The sequence below is a fragment of the Ascoidea rubescens genome (genome assembly GCF_001661345.1).
Source record: "Ascoidea rubescens DSM 1968 unplaced genomic scaffold ASCRUscaffold_15, whole genome shotgun sequence".
NCBI lineage: Eukaryota > Fungi > Ascomycota > Saccharomycetes > Ascoideales > Ascoideaceae > Ascoidea > Ascoidea rubescens.
The window spans coordinates 304,152-325,092 of NW_017962927.1; the positions used below are offsets into that span (position 1 = coordinate 304,152).

Genomic DNA, 20,941 nt, shown 5'->3' on the forward strand with positions numbered 1-20,941 from the left:
TGATCGAGAAGGTGTGTTGGAGAAGAGCTAGCGGACCTTCTTGTTTAGGTGCTGAAAAGAAGCTGTTTGCTAGATGTGGAGAACCTCAGCTCGGCTAGCGAATCGCAAGGTCTTGCAGCCATGGGATTTGCTGCTGTATTGAAATACTGTGGACTGTGGTGCAACGCTTTGATTAAGCTTTTCCTGTAGACCAACCAAGTAATAAAGAGCTGCAATGATCCGGGTTTTGCTTATTAATTCAGAGAGATACTAATAAGCTGCAGCTCTGGGGTATCTTCCAACCAGAACCATATATAAGAGTGTGGTTTTATTCGATTTTTTGAGATGTTTTTTCTCCGTCTAGGTCGTATTCAATCATATTTGCTCTATCGATGCAATTTCTTTTGAATTTTTAATATGTCTCAAACAATCACCTTACAAAACGCTTCCAAGCCCTCAACCCTATCAGTTGATGAACAAATCGAAAATATTATTAAGAAGCAGCTGAAAACTGCTTACATTCATAACAAATCTGCTGTTTCAAAAGACGTTCCTTCTGGTGGAGATTTAGAAGGTCTTAAGGCTCTACCTGAGTCTGCCATTAAAAGATTCAAAGATGCTGGTATTGATCTATCAAGAGGCTATCCACAAGTCCCAGATAAAGAAAAAGTGCCGGTTTTTCTTGATGAAGCTATTCAAATTAGAAATAAAGAATTTCCATACATTGAAAGAGCTGCAAATGCTGACCCAGAAAAGAAAGCTTTGTTTGGTGCTGCCGAGAAAGTTATTAATCTTACTCAAAAAATTGGTACCGAAATTGTTGGATTGCAATTATCTGATTTAACTGATCAGCAAAAAGATGAATTGGCTTTATTGATCACTGAAAGAGTTGTTGTTTTCTTCAGAGATCAAAAACTATCTCCTCAAAAGCAATTGGAATTAGGACACTATTGGGGTCAAGTTGAGGTTCACGCTCAAGCTGCAAGAGTTCCAGATTTGGATGGTGTTACTGTTATCTGGCCAAATTACAAAAGTGGTCATTTGACTTTTAAAAATAACAATTTTGGTAACTTTGATAGAAAATTTACTGGCTATGGTAATAGAACATGGCATGCTGATTTAGTTCACGAATTCCAACCAGCCGGTATTACCCATTTGCATAATGATTCCATTCCAGATCTTGGTGGTGATACTATTTGGTCTTCAACTTATGCAGCCTATGATAAACTATCTCCTGCTTTACAAGAGTTTTTGGATGGGAAAGAAGCTGTGTTTGTCTCAGCTCATGGTTACCTTGATAGAAATGATCCATTTAGTGGTCCTAAAAATATTGAAAGAAGACATCCTATTGTTAGAACTCATCCTGCAACCGGCTGGAAATTCTTATTTGTTAATAGAAGTATGACAAAGAGCATTGTTGGTTTAGAACCACCAGAATCTGATCTTATTTTGAATTATTTATTCAGTGTTATTGAAAAAAATGCTGATATACAAGTCAGATTCAATTGGAAACCAACAAAACCAGGTTATGGTACTTCTGCTATTTGGGACAACAGAATATCCAATCATAGCACAGTGTGGGATTATGAAGGTTTGGAACCAAGACATGGAACTAGAGTTACCTCGTTGGCTGAAGTTCCATTTTTTGATCCAAAATCTAAATCCCAAAGAGAAGCTTTAGGTTTATCTTTAAATTAGAAAAAAACAACCCCATAAACATTTATCAATTATGTCTTTTAAAAAAATTAGAGTTTATATTTATAAATTTGATTTAAGATTCCTATTTAATATTTTTGTTTAATTTTTTGCTATTTTTTTTATTCAAACTTGCAGATAAGATTAATGGTTAAATTATTTTTAGCTTAAAAGATATAGCTCAAAACTTTGTAATTCTATCATAAATATTTTTGGAACATCTCTATATCTGTGAACATTTTAAAAAAAAATGAAAAAAAATAAAATTTAAGTTAATGCAACATTTCCAATTTTAGAAAGTGAATATAATACCATCATGACATCAGATATACATGGTTTTAATAATCAGTCTTATAAATACACACATTACGACTGGTTTCAAATTCCTATAAATCTAAAAAGTAATAAAAACTTTTATAAAACTTTTGAAAGTAAATCTAAATACAAAAAAAGCGCAATGGATCTATAAATTTAACAATATTGATGGGTTTGAAAGCACAAAGCTGATCAAAACGTTCAAACACTGGAAGAAAAGCTAAATCTAAAAATTTTTATGTTTAAAATTTAACAACGCATTAAATCTTGGTTAATATTAATTGAAAATAAACAAGATGGAACTAAACTGCACAAATTAAAATAACAATGCCAACGAAGGGCTGGTATGTCTTTTTTAGATGTGTTATATTAAAAAAAAATAGCAATTTTTTGATTTATATTTTTCAGTATTTGTTTTACAAGATATTTTTTAATTGACTTTTTCTTTTGTTGTGTTTTTAGACTAAAACTAAGTCAATTAACAAAACAATATGAGTGAAAATCTTGGAATCATGTTAGGATGGAATCTGATGAAACTAGCAGCAATTTATAGTAAGGAAATTTTAGAATTAAACAAGCAGTTTTAGATTTTCATACAAAAAACTAAATTACAGTGCTTGGCTTAATAGAAATAAATTGGAAGTAATTTCGTATTAACTAACTAATATAAAATAAAATTGATTATTAGCTTTGCAACAAAAAAAAGATAGAAGCAACAGCAAAATAAAATTTTGTTTATGGCTTGATTCTTGTTAAAAACCTTGGATTTCCTTTATTTATATTGTTGAAAGTAATACTATATTTTAATTACTTGTGTCTGAAGCAATATTTCTGGGCAAAATCAAAATCAAAATCAAAATGCGTTTTACCTCATTTCGAATCAGCAAAAGTACATGTTTAAGACAATCAACTGATTTGAACCTCGGTAAAATAGTCAAAACTAAGAATTTGTAATAGATAGTGTGTTTTTAAGCCACTTTTAATAGTAGTACAATTTCTTTTAGATGATTTGGACTTATTACCTCTGTGAAACAGTGCGAAAAATTATTTATTGTTCAACTCATCCACTTGCACCAACCCAAAATATATTACTCGACCCAATTAGGAAATGATTTTTGTTATAGTCAAATAATGTGCTCCTGAGCGTAGTTCGAACACAGAACCCTTTGTGCTTTTTTTCGGGCTGTCTGAAAATCGAATGTTCTTCTACTTGCGCCACTAAAATAACACACAATTACTATTTTAGGCAATATCTAAATTTGGCAATAAACCAGATACCGTGCTTCCAAAGTGAGGGGTTTTAGGCTTTTGGCGTCCTGTTAACAAGGTTCTTCTTCTTTTGCACCATCTTCCTGAAATTTGTCTCCAACATCCCCAGCCAAACTATCTCTGAACCATCTTCAAGTCTGGTTTCAAGATTCTCAAAACTCTCTACCTCCAAATTCAGAGCTATTCTGCTTAATAGTTAACTCTAAAGACTAAACTACCATTTCTACAAAATCGAAACATGTTTATATTCCATTTCGGCTGCTTGCTGAACTAAGTGAAGCAGCGATAAGCACATGGTGCTAATTCAATTCAATTTCATTTCATTTGAATCATTTTCCTTAAAGCACACCTTATACCATGATATTCAGATGGATTAAACTTGACCAGTTATATTTCAATTACTTCCTCGTTTCCCTTTCATTAGCATCGATTTGATAAAAACATGCTGACGGAACTCCATTTGATATTGTAAAATTGCTCAATTCACTTAAAATATCCCAAAATTTCAAGTGATTTCACCACAATATTTGCAATATTATCATTTGAGCAAAGAATGATTTAATATAATTTTTTCTTTTGATATAAATATCGCAACTTCTCTAAATATTTCATTATGAGAGATACTTTTTGTGATTCTTATAGTCAATTGTTATTTAATCGTTCAATTATTTTACAATTTATTTTTTTCCTTGATTCAGTTATCTAAAAAAGTTTATTTACATTTTTATTACAATTACAGTTAGCAATGAGTGGTTGGGGTAGTAACAATCGTGGTGAAGAAGATTCTTACGGATCATCTTCATACGGAAAAAACAACGCAAATGAAGATGAAAACTCATATGGTTCTTCCAGTTATCAAAAACAGAATAAGAGTTCATATGGTTCTTCATCTTATGGTAACAATGATAATGATAATGATAATGACAATAATGACAATGATAACTCCTATGGTAAAAAGGATGGTTCATACGGATCATCATCCTATGGAAAAAAGAATGATGATAATAATAACAACTCTTACGGTTCTTCCTCATACAATACAAATACTAGCAATGATAACAATAACGATAACTCATATGGATCCTCTTATTCAAAGAAGAACGATGACAACTCTTATGGCTCCTCTTATGGAAAAACAAGTAATAATGATGACGACAATTCTTATGGTAAGAAAAATAGTTCTTACGGTTCTTCATCTTATAATAATGATAATGACAATGAGAATGAAAATAAAACTTCTTATGGTTCTTCATACAACAAAAAGAAGAATGACAATGAGGACTCATATGGTTCTTCATATGAAAAGAAAAACAATTCCTCTTACGGATCATCCTCTTATAATAATGATAATGAAGATACCAATAATAACTCATATGGTTCTTCATCTTATGGTAAAAAAAATGACAATGATTCATATGGTTCTTCATCTTTCGGTGGTAGAAAAACTGATTCTAACAAGAATAGTTACGATTATAATGAAAATATAAACGATAATGACAATGATAATTCTTATGGCTCATCATACAAGAAAAACAATAGCAATGAATATGGAAACAATAATAATAATGAAGAAGGTTCATATGGTAACAGAAGATACTAAGATTTTATATTTATTTTAGATAGTTTATGATTTATATTTGATTTTTTTTACGATAGTATTTGTTTATTTTTTTTATTTTATTTTATTTATATTAATTTAACAACTTCTTTTTTTCATATCTTTTTTTCATATATACATGATTATTGTAGAGTAAAAGATTTAAAAATATAATGTAGAATCAAAAAAAGAAAAAGAAAAAGAAAATCAATAGCTGTTGATTCTCATTAAATAATTGATTGTTTTTTTTGTTTTTTTTTTAAATAGTTAGTTGTTGTGTTTCATTGGTTATAGTATCTGGTTTAACTGCATCAATGGCATCAAAGACTGTTTGAAGTTTCCTTATCATTTTTAAAAGTTCATAGGTAACACTTGAATCAGAGGGATTCCAAAATATGGATTGGTTTTTTGGTTGATGAAAGATTCTTTGGCCATCTTTAGTTTCAAAATTTGCTTCATAGTTATAGTAATCAATGTCGATTCTTTTTAGATTAGTGTCTGTTATATCAATTTCATTTGTGTATAATATAGATTTTGATTCATTGTAAATTTTTTTCAAGATTGATAAAGAATTTTGGTTGAATGATAAACCGCTAAAGGATACATCACAAATTAAGGATTCAATTAGGGTGATGTCCTTTGAGGTGTCCCAGGAGATTTGAAGTAACAAATTATAAAAATCTATTGAGCAGCCATTTAATAATAGGTATAGGTATTTTTTGTCCTTTTTCAAGTTTTGGTAAATGGATATGATATCATTAAAGTTTGAGTATTTGTTTGGGAAATTTAGGTATAAGGAGTTAAAGGACTGGATTAGTAGACAGGATAAGGTTTTATTGTTGACAATTGGAGATGAAGGGTTTTCAATTGATTTTTTGTGTATTGTTTCAAGATCTAGATTTTGAATTTCAGTATTTGAGATGTTTTCATTATAAGATTTTATTATGTAATTGTGGATGAAGTCGACCATGTCGTAGTTTGAAATGATTTTTGTATTAATGTAGTTTAAGGAAGGGGATAGGGTGGTATTTATTTCTGAATTTAGAGCAGCAATTTTCCGGAGTTGAGATTTCAAAGTTTTTAAATAAGTTTTTCTGACTTTTAATTTTTTCTTTAGGGAATGGAATTTGTAGTCTTCATCGCTTTTTAGGATAGAAGTGGGAGAAGAAGCAGGGGCTATTTTACTGTCGATGAAAGCCTTTTGGAATAAGGCTTGAAATTCTTCGTTAATTTTTTTATTATCGGTTGTCTTTTGTGAAGAAGATTGGGATAAAGATGAAGAATCGGGAGATAAAGAAGGAGATAAGGGATCGAAGTCTGAGTTTGAGAAGACGTTATCGAATAAGTTTTTTTCGAAAAAGTCAGTTATGTTTGATATCTTTGAGGATTTGAAGGGGTTTCTTTCTTTGAAGGAGACATTTTCATCATTGTCGTATTTGAAATTTTTGTAGGATAAAGGTTGTGGGAAATCGGTATTTTTTGAAGTAGACTTGTTGTGAAAATTTGAGATTTTGTCTAGCATTGACAAGGGGTCGTATTCGTCGTCATCGTGGTTCGGTTTGTTGGTGGCGGTATGTTTAGAAGCTTTATAGTTATTATTTTTTGAAGATTTTAAATCATTTGATAATTGAGAGAATATGTCGTCAAGGTCTAAGCTTTCGTTTTGATTTTGATTTTGATTTTGATTTTGATTTTGATTTTGATTTTGATTTTGATTTTGATTTTGATTTTGATTTTGATTTTGATTTTGATTTGATTTTAGATTTTGAGTATGATTGGCAGTATTTTCAATGGTGTTATCAATGGCATTATCAAGTTTATTGGCGTTTAAATTACTGTTTTTTTTTTCAAATTTATCAAGATCGTTGAAGAGGAAATCAAAATCGGATTTGGAAAGTCGTAGTGGGTGAGAGGACAAAAAGCGATGGTTGGTAAGTAAGTTAAGAGAAGTTCTTGTTCTCTGAAGAGGTAGTCTTTTGATATATAACATTATGAAAATCAGGTCAGCAAGAGGAGATACGATACGATACGTTCTTAAAAGACTTTCGATGAAGGTTTGATTCGATTTGCCTAGCGAAAAAAAAAATGAAAAAATAGCCAGAGAGAAAAAAAGTAAAACACGTGATTCAACAAAAATATTAACCGGAACAGCAGTGAGGATCGAATGCAGAATATGCGCCTGCACACATGTTTCAGTATATGTGCACATGTGCATTGCATGAGAGTGGCCCGCCTGAACATGACACAAGCACGGAGCCATAATGAAGCGAAAAACGGTTCTGCTGCCGAGACAAAGAGTGACAAGGGAAGTATTAATAGCTTAGTTTCCGTGGTGGGTTCTATAATTACACATACAAATACCAATAAAAACATTTTTCTGCGCTAATTATAGGAAGCAAGGAGAGAAATGCAATAAAAGAAATATCAAATGTACGTGCTTGGTTGCGATCGAATTGGATGAGACGGGCACAAATCGAGATAATCTGATGGAAATGAATAGGACCGCACAATAAGTCCAGTGCCGGTGCTAGTAGTGAGGAGCAGACCAGGTCAAAGTTGCAGGACAAAAAAAGAAGCCTCAAGACAACCCAAGAAATCATAAGAGATTTTAAAAGAAACAAAATGAGAGCAGCTGAACCGATAGTGATGGGGGAAATTGAAATTGGTATTGCCATTTGTTCAGCACTTGCTTAGCTCTCTGTGTTTATGAAGCTGCGGATTGCTCGATGTCGAAAACTAGTAAAAGAAAGTCAGTTTCAGGATTACAGTTTTACAATTTCACCTTGCCTTTTCTCAGGCAAGGAAAGAGCGCAGGAAGCCCAACAAAAAGCCTGAGGGGGTCGGTGCGAGCTCGAGAAAAAGAAAACCCCCAGAGACCTGCGCTGGATAATAGTGTCTCTTCTGGTTGCTTCGAAATGGCAGTTTCTCGAGCTTTCTTCACCAACGCGAAAAAAATATCGGAAATAAAGCGCTCGCACCGGGGATCTCTGTCTTCGTCCCCGATCGAGCGTTTCTGGGATGTGACTGCATGTGCCCGAAGCAGCGGGACAAACTTGCGCTGTGTCTCGGCCAACGGCGCACTGGCCCCGTGCCACCGGGAGGGCTGTCTGCTTGTAAATGGCCTGGCCGTCTATGATTCGTCTACGCCTGTAGATTTTTTTTCTGAACACTGCGAATAATTTGGGCACAATTTGAGCATAATTTGAGTATAACTGGAACATAATCTGAAATACTGCTATCTCTCAGAAGAAACTGCAAAAAACGAAAAGAAATGCAAAATCCCAATAATATCTACAAGCTAAACTAAGTTGATAACCCAGAATATAATTAGCAGCACCTGTTTTATTTACCTTATTCCCTAATTGTCCACTCCATCATTTGTCTCTCTAAAAATAAGTTTTTCAGAGTTGTTATGCATTAATGCCCTCTTCTATTATATCATCAATCACTATTTTTCTTTTTTTACTTCTCAAATTCCAATATCACCTTTATTAATAAAATTTTCTGTTTAATAATAACTTCCAAAAGCAGGCATGGCTTTCGACTTCCAAATCCCAACCAAAACAGACCCTTAGTTAATTATCAATATAAATACTTTCACTTCTCGTCCTATTTCTCCATTTTTCTTCTTTCCTTATTGTGCTTCATCAAGCTTATATATCCACATATCAATCGTTTATAAACAGTTACTCTCTTCAATCGGTCGTTTATATACAACACTAATAAACTATTTCTTCTGCTTAATCTAATTACTCTTATTTAAATTTCTCTTCCTTCTCCTGTTTTATCGTCTGCTTTTTTTTCTTTCTTTCCGGTTTTTATTTCATCTGAATAAACTCAATCAAAACTTAATTAGGTCCAATATCTTTTCCTAATTGGTCTCACTCTCAGAATGTTGTCAAAGTTCTTATTATCCTCCTTCTCAATCTTAGCTGCTTATGCTATTGATCTTGATACCTCCAGCAAAGACTCCATCTGTTCTGCAGTCTCCACCATCTCCGATGGTATCCTCGACTACTACTTAGGTACCAGATATGGTGGTAACGTTGGTATGTTTCAACAGCCGTATTATTGGTGGCAAGCAGGTGAAGCCTTTGGTTCCTTATTAGACCAATGGTATCTCTGCGAAGACAAAACCAACGAACAACTTCTTTACGACGCTTTAGTCTCTCAAACCGGTGACAATTACGACTACGTTCCTTTAAACCAAACCGAAACCGAAGGTAATGATGATCAAGGTGTCTGGTCATTTGCAATCATGTCTGCAGCTGAAAAGGGCTTTCCCTCTCCAAAAAACAGCGGCGTTCCTTACGAATGGGTTGAATTAGCTGAAAACATCTTCAATTCCATGTTCGGTAGGTGGGATGACGAATGTGGTGGTGGTCTTAGATGGCAAATTTATGACACCAACGTTGGTTTTGATTACAAGAACTCTGTCTCCAACGGTTGTCTTTTCCAATTAGCTGCCAGATTAGCCAAATACCACAATGATCCAAAATACACCTACATTGCTGACTACGTCTGGGAATGGACCACTGATGTTGACTTCTTAACCGAGTACGACGACACTATTATTCTCCATGATGGTGCCCACACATACGCCAACTGTGAAGATATCACCGACAAGGAATGGACTTACAACTATGGTCTCTACATGGTTGGTTCTGCTTATCTCTACAACTACACTGGTGAACAAAGATGGTTAGACCGTACCAACAAATTATTGCACAGATCCAATGAAATCTTCTTCAACAACAATGTCATGTACGAACAACAATGTCAAAGAGCTGACTCAAAATCTGTCTGCAACAATGATCAAAGATCCTTCAAATCCTTATTCTCAAGATGTCTAGGTTTAACCTCCGTCTTAGCTCCTTCAACTCGTTCCACCATTGAATCTTTAATCGAAGCTTCTGCTAAAGGTGCTGCTGCCTCCTGTTCTGGTGGAAGTGATGGTGTTACTTGTGGTATTGACTGGACCATGAATTCTTGGGATGGCTGGTACGGTTTAGGTGAACAAATGTCTGCCATTGAAGTCATTCAAAACTTATTGATCGCTGACAGACCAGCTCCATTGACTGCTTCATCAACCTAATTCAATTAATCATTCAACTAATCATTCAATTAATCAATTGATACTTCTCTTTTTATTCTTACACTTTTACTCTTAATTTTATTCCTTCTTCTTTCTTTTTCCCCCTTAATCATTCATATCCGTTTGTTGTGAAATTGAAAACAACATAATAAAAACTAAAAAAAAATTTAAAAAAAATCTTAAAAACTAAAAAAAAAAAGCTATTTACAATATTGGTCAATAGGTCGAAAAACTTCTTTTTTTTCTTTAGCATCTCTCCTTTATTTTATTTTATTATTCAAAGCATAGCCATATATTATGACTTTACGAAATTTCCATTTGGTAAAAAAAAATTCACTGGAATTAATTTTTGTTTTCATTTTCTTTTATTACTTTTCTTTGTTTATGTTGATATTTGGTTTTCAATTACATTTTTGACTTGGTTTTCTGGTATTATAATACAATCTACTATTATTCGACTCTTCATTTTGCATTTTTAATATATTTATTGAAAATTATTTTTCTTTTTAGAAAAAAAACAAACTTGGTCGAATTTTAGCAAAATTTTCTTTTTTAACGATATACTTAATTACTTATTTTTGGAAAAAACGCATTTACAGGTTCATATATAAAAATAAACAATCCTTTAAACTAAATCTATTATTATCTGTAATTCTCGCTTAATTTTATTCTTACTTGATTATTTTCTCGCTTGATTTTATTATTGTCTCACTTTATTTTGTAGCTCCTTATTGTTACAACTAATTCATAATTTACTAATCGTAACTGGTCTTATTTTTCTACATTTACGTGGCTTGTCCCAACTGAAAATTCCTATTTCATTTCATATAATTTTATTTTATTTTATAAATTATATAAAATAAAATAAAATTATATGAATTTATTGGAGAATTCCTTCTAATTTCATTTTACTGATAAATTTGTTTACTTTTTCATTTATTTACTCTTTCATCCCATTTTTGACTTCTTCCCATCGTTTTTTTTAATTAGCTCAAACTTTAATAAAATGCAATTAATCCAACTTTTTTTTTCAATCTTCAAATTTCGATTTGAAAAGATTTGACCGCAAAAGAAAGGTTTCAAACAAAAAAAAACACAATTAATAAGAATACTATTATAAAGATTAATAATAATACCAATAGCAATAAATCGTGTCAACGAAAATTCAAGGACAAATGCTGAAACTGAATAAAACCACTCCTTCAACAGGATCAATCTGTTTTTCATCTCTCTTGATACTTGTATCTCAATGGCTTCCCATTACTAGTCTTATCTTTGGTGGTTGTTGTTCAAATGTCTTTTCATTAGAAAAAGTTTACCATGAGCTCCCAAACTCAAGCCACTTGATAACGTTTTCCCAATTTTTATTTATTGCAGTTCTAGGTTATTTTGATAACTATGATAACAACGCTGGAATCAAACGACTATATTTGAAACAAAATCATATTCCATTATCAAGAAATTTCATAAATGTTTTAATGTTTTTCGTTTCATCAAATTTAAATAATATGGCTTTAACCTATAACATATCTGTCCCAATCCATATCATTTTCAGATCTTCCTCGACTGTTATTACCATGATCATTGGGTATCTCTTTGCAAATAAAAGATACAATTTCAAACAGATAGTGTCTGCTTTAATCTTGACATTTGGCATAATACTAGCGACCATTGGTAACTATTTGAACAACAAAAAAAAGACCTCCATCGACTCTCTAATAGACCATGATCATTTGAAGAGTTTTTATATTGGTGTTTTCTTGTTGATGTCTTCCTCAATAATAATAGCGTTTAATGGGCTATTCACTGAGAGAACATACAAGATATATGGGAAATATTGGCAGGAGAGTCTCTTTTATCAACACTTTTTGGGACTACCAATATTCATCATCTTCCAGAGGCAATTGGTCGAAGAATACAAGCAAATGATGTATCAGAAAGAGACGTTTGCTTTCAAAATACCAGTGATGTTTAGTCAAGATTTCGTGCAATTGAGAATCTCGAAGTCGCTCTGTTACTTGCTCTTGAACTGCTTCACCCAGAACGTGTGCATCACCGGCGTTAACAAACTCGCCAGCATCACAAACGCCCTAACAGTTTCAATTGTGTTGTTGATCAGAAAATTCGTCAGTTTGTTGTTAAGTGTGTTGATCTTCGGAAATCTGCTTCATCGTTTGTGTTTGGCCGGCAGTTTTTTCGTCTTCACCGGCGCAGGATTGTACAGTTTTGCCACCAAAAGCAGCAAAAGAAGCAGCAAAAGCACAGAGAACTTGGGTTTTCAAAAAGAGGCGACTACAATCAAAAAGGAGCAGTAACTCAAGCAATTGAACTTTTTTTTTTGATATGTATTTATTTAAATATTATATAATTACCGAGAGTATAAATTTTTTTTACATCTAGAAACAAAAACAAAAAACCGAGTTGAAAACATGATAAGATTTTCAATGAATAATAATTAATCAGCACTAATAAAATACAGTTTATAATTTTATCAATAGATAACGATTAGAATAACAATTATAATAATCGACCAAAAAAAAAAAATTAAAAAAAACCAACCAAAATATTGTTGTTACATTCACAACCAGACCATTTTACTTTTATGTATTGTATGCCTTTTTTTTCTTTCCCTTTTTCGATAAGTTCTTTTTTCGTTACATTCTTTTTCTTTTTCCTTTTTTAAATTGAAAAACCCAAATAAAAATTAGTATCAAGTAGTTATGACTACAATTCATCATGATCAAAGTAATCATCATCCTCGTCATCATCATCACCATAAGGATCACCACTACCCGGAGCGCCACCACCTGGGCCACCAGCACCACCGTATAATTTGGATGTTATTGGGTAAGCGATTTTAGATAATTTCTCTTTTCCTTCCTCAAATTCTTCCTTTGTAGCAGTATTAGAGTTATCATCTAACCATTCTAAAGTGTCTTTAACGGCTTCAGTTAAGGTTTCCTTATCATCTTCAGATAATTTGCTACCTAAACCAGTTTCGGTATCATCATTAATTTGATTTTTCAAAGATGTAGCATAGTTTTCTAAAGAGTTTCTCGATTCAATCTTGGCTCTAACTTCTTCATCTTCAGCAGCGTATTTAGCAGCTTCATCAACCATTTTTTCGATTTCTTCCTTTGATAATCTACCATTATCATTTGTAATGGTGATTGATTCTGATTTTCCGGTACCTTTATCGGTAGCAGACACCTTCAAGATACCATTTGCATCCAAATTGAAGGTGACTTCGATTTGAGGAACACCTCTTGGAGCTGGTGGAATTCCAGATAATTCGAATTTACCAAGTAAGTTATTGTCCTTAGCCAAAGCTCTTTCACCTTCATAGACTTGGATCAAAACAGTTGGCTGATTATCAGCAGCGGTTGAGAAAATTTGAGATTTTTTGGTTGGGATAGCGGTATTTCTGCCAATTAATTTTGTCATAACACCACCAGTGGTTTCAATACCAAGAGTCAATGGGTTAACATCTAACAAGATGATATCTTCGGTACCCTTTTGACCACTAAGAACACCAGCTTGAACAGCAGCACCATAAGCAACGGCTTCATCTGGATTGATACCCTTTGAAGCTTGTTTACCATCAAAGTACTTTTCTAATAATTCTTGAACTTTTGGGATTCTAGTTGAACCACCGACTAGGACGATATCATCAATATCAGCTTTTGAGACACCAGCGTCTTTAAGAACTTTTTCAACTGGTTTTAAAGTCTTTCTGAATAATTCAATGTTAATTTCTTCGAATTTGGCTCTAGTTAAAGTTTCAGAGAAATCCTGACCATCAATAAGAGAGTCGATTTCAATTCTGGTGGACATTTGAGAGGATAAAGTTCTTTTAGCCTTTTCGACCTCTCTCTTTAATTTACCGATGGCCTTTAAGTTTTTAGAGATATCGACGTTGTACTTCTTTTTGATTAATTTAGTGAAATATCTAACGGTTCTAAAATCGAAATCTTCCCCACCCAAATGAGTATCACCAGCGGTAGCAAGGACTTCAAAAACACCAGATTCAATAGATAATAAGGAGACATCGAAAGTACCACCACCTAAATCGTAAACGATGATTTGTCTTTCACCTTCAGTTTTGTCTAAACCGTAGGCAATTGCAGCAGCGGTTGGCTCATTAACGATTCTTAGAACATTTAAGCCTGCAATGATTCCAGCGTCTTTAGTAGCTTGTCTTTGAGCGTCATTGAAATAAGCTGGAACAGTTACAACAGCGTGGGTGACTTTGTGACCTAAATAGTCTTCAGCGATTGATTTCATTTTACCCAAGACCATTGAGGAGATTTCTTCGGGAGTAAAAGTCTTTTCTTCGTTTTTATAGGAGACTTTTACAGCAGGGTTTCCATCTTTGTTTACTATACTGTAAGGCAAAGTTTTGATATCCTTTTTGACAGTTGGATCGTTATATTTTAAACCAATTAATCTCTTGATAGAAAAAATGGTGTTGTGAACATTTGAAGCAGCTTGGTTTTTTGCTGCATCACCAACCAATCTTTCTTCATCAGTAAAGGCGACATAGGATGGAGTAATTCTGTTACCTTGGTCATTGGCCAATATTTCGACACGACCAGATTTCATGACACCAACACAGGAGTAGGTGGTACCCAAATCGATGCCTATAACAGTTCCATAGTTGTGATTGGAATTGGAGGTGGAGTTTTCAGAGGAATCAGCTGCGTGAACAGCTTTCAATATAGGATTGGAGTCGGATACGATAGCGATTAGTAGTATCGCATATGCAAAAGACAAGAGAAGAATCCAAAACCTGTTGGAGGGTCGTTGAGAAAGAAGCATTGTGAACTGTCAACCAAAGGAGGAGTGTAATAGGTACAATTGACGAGAAGATCCAGCACAGCGAAAGAGTGATAGAGCAGCAGTATATATACTGAAATTCAGTGGGAAAGAAGAACCTTAACCAGTAGTTGATGAGGTGTCGAAATCAGCTTTCAGCGGTACCGCACCGCTGGCCCTTCGCTGGCCTTTTGTGCAAAAAGCGAGAAACCGGAAACCTTCTCGAATGTTCCACGGTAGATGCGGGTGAGTGCAGGTGCAGGTGCATCTTGCATTCACCCTCAGCAGTGGTTTTGTCTTCTTTCCACCGCTGTGGGGTCGCCATTCCAGCATTGCTTATTATTATTATGGCCACTATTGATCAATGTTATTATCGTTATCATCGACCACTGTAACCAAACCAATCTCTTGCCATGGCTGTCTTGAATCTTGAAGACCAATTGTGCTTCTACAGAGCATACCACCGCAACTCCACCAACGTTTTTGTCCACATTGTGGGTGTGCCCACCATTCTCTTCACCTCCATTGTTCTTTTGTCCAATATTCCCTTACCCTTGAGCAGCTTCAGCAAGCTCGCCAGCTTCACCAACTTCAACAGCTTCAATGCTCTCAATGGTGATTGTGAATGGCTCTCCTACGCCAACCTCGGCTCCTTGCTCACTGTCTGTTTCTCTCTCTTCTACCTTCTTCTCGACAGCGTCTATGGTTTCATCTTCTCTGCCATCATCTCTTCATTCACCATCTCCATCAACCACTACATGATCTCCCATGGCATTATTGGGCTCAACAGCCATAATAACTTGTTAATTCCCATGAACGACTTGAATAAGTTGGCTATTCTCTTGTTTGTTCTCAGCTGGATCATTCAGTTCATTGGTCATGGAGTCTTTGAGAAAAGAGCACCAGCTTTATTCTCCAATTTAGTTCAGGCTTTAGTATTGGCCCCATTTTTTATTTTTTTCGAGTTGATGTTTTTTGCAGGCTTTAGATTAGAGTTGAAGCATAAAATGGACAAAAGAGTCGATAGAATCTTGTATCCAAACAACCAAAAGAAGGCTTATTAACTCATAATTTCGATATAATAACACCTGTTATAGCACATTTACTAACTAATATTCAATTTATATTTTCATTATCTATTTTTTATTCTTTATTCTTTATTTATTTTGTTAATTCACATTTATCTAATTAGTCCTATGAATCTTATGTCTCATGTCTTATGTCTTATGAATTTATATACCTTTATACTTATATCAATATCTATATCTATATCTATCTTTTATATTCATATGTGTATATATTTCTTATATGGTTATCCTCTTCTATTAATTGATGGCACTTCATCGCCTTATTCTTCTCTTCTTTTATTCTCTGATTATTCGACGTATCGTTTATTTTCCACTTGACATGAATTTTCCAAAAATTCAATTTTTCTACCCGAAATCTTATAAAAAAATAAAAACAAAAACAAACATAAAAACTAATTAATTTATTTATTAAATTTAATTTAATTTAATTTAATCTCGTTTTTAATTGAAATATCTTGAAGAATCCTTTTATCTTAATATAATAATTCTCTATTCTATTAGTCTGTAGATTCAATAGGAATATTGAATCTCTTTTTATAATCTTTCTTTTTTCTTTTTTTTCTCTCTTTCTCTCTTTCTTATCAACAAAAATGGCTTGTTCAAATATAAATAATGATATTAATATCAATATTAATGATAATTATTCTAATAATGTTAACAATAACGATAATGACAATGATAATGATAATGATAAAATTAAAATTAAAAATAAAAATAACAAAAATATAGATATAGATATAGATAATCTCTTATTAAACTATTTAACCACTTTTTTAATTAACCAAAATTACTTGTTAATTGACCCAATTAATGGCGATTTAAATAACATCTATAATATCTTTAAAAAATTCATCAATAAAAATTTCACCAATACAAAGACAAAGACAAAGACAAATCTATCCTATTTAATTTTTCTAAATCTCTTATTAACTCTAATAAAGATATCAAACAACATCTTAAATTTCAATTATTCTAATTTTTTTAATCACAATTCAAATTTCTTATATCTTAATAATATCAACAACATTATCCCCGATAATTTCAATAACAAAATCACAAACAATGATATTAATAATAATCAGCTTCTATTACAATTCTTAATCTCCTCAAATGATTCTAATTTTCATTCAATCAAATTGACTTTCATTGATAAATTCCAATTAATGCTATTAAAAAAAAATTTATTCCAATTTCATTCTAACAAAAACTTGTCTTCTAAAATTGATAATCCTACAAATATAATTAATAACTTTAATAATTTTAATAACACTAATAAACCAGACCCATTAGATGAATTAATGTACTTATTAGGAGAAAAACCAAAAAAATCAATGATTCCTCAAATAATCACCTCCAATAATTCCTTGATTAATAATGGTACTAGTAATAACACCTCTAGGTCTCCAAAATCTCCGGTTTCTCCAAGCTCTTCATTACCTTCTGCTTCTTTGCTAACTGCTTCTTCTGCTCAATTCACTTCTTCTCCCTTATCTGTTGCTTCCTCAAGAAACCCCTCTTTAAATTTAAACAAAAATATCTCTATTTTTGATAATAATAATAACCATCATTCAACTTATGATTACAATACCGTTATTATTGATAATGAAAATACACTAAACAAAATCCCTAACTTGAACATTAATTTAAATTTCGACAACGATTTAGACAATTGTAATAGAATTAATAATCACTTAATCAATTTTGAAAATTCTTATAAACCAACTTTATCTAACCTTGAAAATTTATTAAATTATGAAACCGCAAGGCATAAATTATCCACTGAAAGATATAAATTAACAACTATAAAAAAACCCTTTGTGGTTGTCTGTAATGATCATTCTCATTCAAATTATATTGCCTCAATTTGTACTTTCATCAACACTGATAATAAATCAATGAACAATAATAATAATAATAATAACAATAAGAATATTGTAACTGCTTTTTCAAAATGCACAATAAACATTCCAAATAATGTTCATATTCCGGAATCAATTAGAGCTTGTTTACTTGAAAAAATTCATTTTATCCCGATTATAAAAGCTGCAATTTCAAATAAAAATGATAAAAGACAATCTTTTCATAATAATAATAATAATAATAATAATAATAATAATAATCTGTTTTCAAATAATTATTTAAATTCAACTTCTTTGTATAATCAAACCCAAAAAAATCAAAATTTTTTAAATACTATTCCAAATGTTGATTTAAGTAAAATTTCAAATTGTTATGGTCAACAACAAACTGACGTCAGTTTAGGAGATTGTTCTTATCTTGACACTTGTCACAAATTGAATACTTGTAGATATTTACATTATTATAAATTATTACCAATGGAGAAATTATTTAAACAATTTGAAGATCAAAAAAGGCAAGAAAAAGAAATTAAAAAAATTGAAAAGATTTATGATTATTATTGGGGTTTACCTATTAGTTTCTATTCAAGAGACGTATTGCCTTCTCAATGGATTAATTGTGATATTAGAAAATTTGATTTTAATATCTTGGGAAAATTTGCTGCTGTTATTGCTGACCGTAAGTATAATAATTATACCATTATTGGTATAATTATTTCCATTCAATTCTAACTATTTTTTTTTGATGATATTAACCAATTTTGGAAATATTTTAATAGCTGCTTGGCTTATTCATATGAATGTAAGTATGTTTTGAATAAAATTAAATTCAAAACATATTCTATTTATTTTTATTTTCTTTTTTTTTATATATTTACTAATAAGAAAATTAGTTACCATATGGGACTTGTGATGATGGGGAGTTATTAAATCTACCAATGCACATTTTGCAAGATGAAGGGATAATGCTATTATGGGTAACAGGCAGGGCTATTGAAATTGGTAGATCATCATTAGAAAGTTGGGGATATAAAAATATTAATGAAATTATTTGGGTTAAAACCAATCAACTAAATCGAACTATTTGTACTGGTAGAACAGGACATTGGTTGAATCATTCAAAGGAGCATTTATTAGTTGGAATTAAAGGAAATCCCAAATGGTTAAATAGAGGAATTGATACAGATGTTATCGCATCATCAACAAGAGAAACTAGCAGAAAACCAGACGAAGTAAGTTTTTATTTTAAGAAATTTTATGATATAAATCATTTAATTATTAAATTATTTTCATTTTATTATTAACTTTATTTGATTTGGTTTGATTAATTTTGAATTAATGTGATATGTCTGACATGATTGATGATAATAAATTCAGGGGAATTTTGATAAGAAATTGTGTTAATTCAATGAGATAAAACTACTGGGATCAGAAAAGAAAATAATAAAAATAAAAACAGAGAAGAAATCAAGTGTTTATATTATAAAAAGGGAAAAAAATCAAAAAAAAAAAGGCAAAAAAAGGTCCTAAAAGAAATATCAATAAATTTTAGAAATATTTAGAAAAAGAAAAAATAAGAACAAAAAAAGATTGATTACAATCTAAAATGGAAAATATAGGAATCTATCAAAAAAAATTCAATCCCATTTTTTCAAAAATCAAATGAATTAAAGCAAATAAAGTTTGGATGTTAAAGTTAGATTAGCATTTTCTATAAGAGAAAGTTGAGATTTTCATAAAATTTGATTACTAACCAACCTTAAAATCACTAAAATCATAGGTTTATGGAATTGTTGAAAGATTAGTTGGAAAGGCTAGCAGAAAACTAGAGATATTCGGGAGAGATCACAATACAAGAGAAGGATGGTTTAGTAAGTTTAACTTGATCGGGCTATAAATAAAGCCTTATTTTTTTAAAAAAAAAGACAACTGTTTACTAACTTAATGCTCTGCCTTTATTTATTTTAGCAATTGGAAATCAATTGAATGGAAACTACATTTATGAAGAAGATGTTGCCAGAAAATACGCGTTGTACATGAAAAAGATGTCGAATTCGCAGTCGAAATCAAGCCAGTATCGCTCATAGACTATAAGCTATCATCATAGAGCTCGTTACTTTTGTTTTTTACTATCATTTGCTATACTATAATTTTTCTTACCTGCATTATTTTTTATCAAGCACAATAAACATTGCTAATTTCCTTTTGATCTGTAGGTGAAATTGTGATTTGTGTTTCCAAACCAGATTTGTGGATATTTTTCAAAAGCGGATGTTGTGGCGTGTGGCTAAGCTGTTTTGTGACTAGTTATTTTCGAAAATTGCGATAATAATTATCTCCAAAAAAACTCATCTTGTTGAAAATAATCAGCTGATTTCGTTTTCGTTGCCAAAGCTGCTTTTGACCAATCAGATCACGCACAACACCAATATTCCAATAACAGCTTTCTCACTTGATTCTTGTTAATAAAGCTATTTCCAGCTCATATTTGTCTCCATCTTTCAGCTTTCTATCCATCAAAGGTAGAGGAACCAAGAACCATAACAACTTATCCACTGCACCAAAAATGTTTTCAGTTTCCCAATCATCCAAAAAAGCTGCTGCTTCTGCTTCTCGTCAAATAGTTCGTTATAACTCCACCATACCAAAATGGGCCTACGAACAAATGCTCAAACCTGATAAAAAAATTGCCAAAGAGTTTTCTGATAGCTTGAGAGCTACTGAAGACCATGCTGGTAAGACCAGTGACTTATGGATGAAAATTACCTGGTTTGTTGCTGTCCCAGCTCTTATTGCAGCCACTGTCAACACCTATTTTGTTGAAAAAGAACATTTCCACCACATTGCAGAAAAGGCTAAGATTCCTGATGAAGAATGGCCTCAACAATACGAATACCAAAATATAAGATCAAAACCTTTCTTCTGGGGTGATGGTGACAAAACATTTTTCTGGAATGACAAAATCAACAGAAACGTTAAAAGAGAATAAATGGTTTGATCTATAGGTCTTCAAATTAGAATTCTATTAAATTTTATATTCGTTAAATTATTCAATATTAAAAAAATTTACACACTTTACTATAACTACTATTATTGGTCCTTCACTGTTTTGATCCATCTGCTTAACCGATATTTTGTTTTATTTCACTAAACTTTTTATTAACTTAGTTTTAATTTACACTTATTATAATTTTTTTAAATGATTTTTCATCATTGTATGCCTTTCTCT

General features: G+C 31.9%; 9 protein-coding genes across 9 annotated transcripts; 7 read left to right on the top strand and 2 right to left on the bottom strand.

Annotated features, from left to right (window-relative positions):
* Positions 1–396: 396 nt before the first annotated feature.
* On the top strand, positions 397–1,677 carry ASCRUDRAFT_38460 (TauD/TfdA dioxygenase family protein; the record flags this gene model as incomplete). Its single annotated transcript, XM_020190858.1, has 1 exon — positions 397–1,677. The coding sequence occupies one exon, from the start codon at positions 397–399 to the stop codon at positions 1,675–1,677; it is 1,281 nt and encodes a 426-aa protein (XP_020045183.1).
* Positions 1,678–3,603: 1,926 nt separating this feature from the next.
* On the top strand, positions 3,604–5,283 carry ASCRUDRAFT_77601 (uncharacterized protein). The gene has a single exon (XM_020193931.1). It carries the CDS (start codon positions 4,004–4,006, stop codon positions 4,856–4,858), a length of 855 nt encoding a protein of 284 aa, XP_020045184.1. The 5' UTR covers positions 3,604–4,003; the 3' UTR covers positions 4,859–5,283.
* On the bottom strand, positions 5,115–6,845 carry MTF2 (Mtf2p; the record flags this gene model as incomplete). Its single annotated transcript, XM_020192054.1, has 1 exon — positions 5,115–6,845. The coding sequence occupies one exon, from the start codon at positions 6,843–6,845 to the stop codon at positions 5,115–5,117; it is 1,731 nt and encodes a 576-aa protein (XP_020045185.1).
* Positions 6,846–8,747: 1,902 nt separating this feature from the next.
* Positions 8,748–9,950, top strand: ASCRUDRAFT_38480 (glycoside hydrolase family 76 protein; the record flags this gene model as incomplete). Its single annotated transcript, XM_020190860.1, has 1 exon — positions 8,748–9,950. The coding sequence occupies one exon, from the start codon at positions 8,748–8,750 to the stop codon at positions 9,948–9,950; it is 1,203 nt and encodes a 400-aa protein (XP_020045186.1).
* A 1,067-nt stretch (positions 9,951–11,017) lies between these two features.
* Positions 11,018–12,208, top strand: YEA4 (Yea4p; the record flags this gene model as incomplete). The annotated part of the gene is made up of 1 exon (XM_020191078.1): positions 11,018–12,208. A coding segment is annotated over exon 1 (1,083 nt), but the record flags the coding sequence as incomplete, so codon positions are not given.
* A 57-nt stretch (positions 12,209–12,265) lies between these two features.
* KAR2 (Hsp70 family ATPase KAR2) lies at positions 12,266–14,870 on the bottom strand. The gene has a single exon (XM_020193932.1). It carries the CDS (start codon positions 14,766–14,768, stop codon positions 12,675–12,677), a length of 2,094 nt encoding a protein of 697 aa, XP_020045188.1. The 5' UTR covers positions 14,769–14,870; the 3' UTR covers positions 12,266–12,674.
* Positions 14,871–15,157: 287 nt separating this feature from the next.
* MPO1 (2-hydroxy-palmitic acid dioxygenase MPO1) lies at positions 15,158–16,207 on the top strand. The gene has a single exon (XM_020193933.1). It carries the CDS (start codon positions 15,179–15,181, stop codon positions 15,827–15,829), a length of 651 nt encoding a protein of 216 aa, XP_020045189.1. The 5' UTR covers positions 15,158–15,178; the 3' UTR covers positions 15,830–16,207.
* Positions 16,208–17,553: 1,346 nt separating this feature from the next.
* Positions 17,554–19,775, top strand: IME4 (mRNA (N6-adenosine)-methyltransferase; the record flags this gene model as incomplete). The annotated part of the gene is made up of 6 exons (XM_020189911.1): positions 17,554–17,975; positions 18,111–18,391; positions 18,492–18,514; positions 18,606–18,944; positions 19,493–19,583; positions 19,681–19,775. Coding segments are annotated over 6 exons (1,251 nt in total), but the record flags the coding sequence as incomplete, so codon positions are not given.
* Positions 19,776–20,278: 503 nt separating this feature from the next.
* Positions 20,279–20,701, top strand: COX13 (cytochrome c oxidase subunit VIa; the record flags this gene model as incomplete). Its single annotated transcript, XM_020190873.1, has 1 exon — positions 20,279–20,701. One exon carries the CDS (start codon positions 20,279–20,281, stop codon positions 20,699–20,701), a length of 423 nt encoding a protein of 140 aa, XP_020045191.1.
* Between the last annotated feature and the right edge of the window lie 240 nt (positions 20,702–20,941).

Excerpts from the sequence above, each read along its gene's own strand:
- MPO1 (XM_020193933.1), top strand. The coding sequence starts at position 15,179 with ATGGCTGTCTTGAATCTTGAAGACCAATTGTGCTTCTACAGAGCATAC.
- ASCRUDRAFT_77601 (XM_020193931.1), top strand. The coding sequence starts at position 4,004 with ATGAGTGGTTGGGGTAGTAACAATCGTGGTGAAGAAGATTCTTACGGA.
- KAR2 (XM_020193932.1), bottom strand. The coding sequence starts at position 14,768 with ATGCTTCTTTCTCAACGACCCTCCAACAGGTTTTGGATTCTTCTCTTG.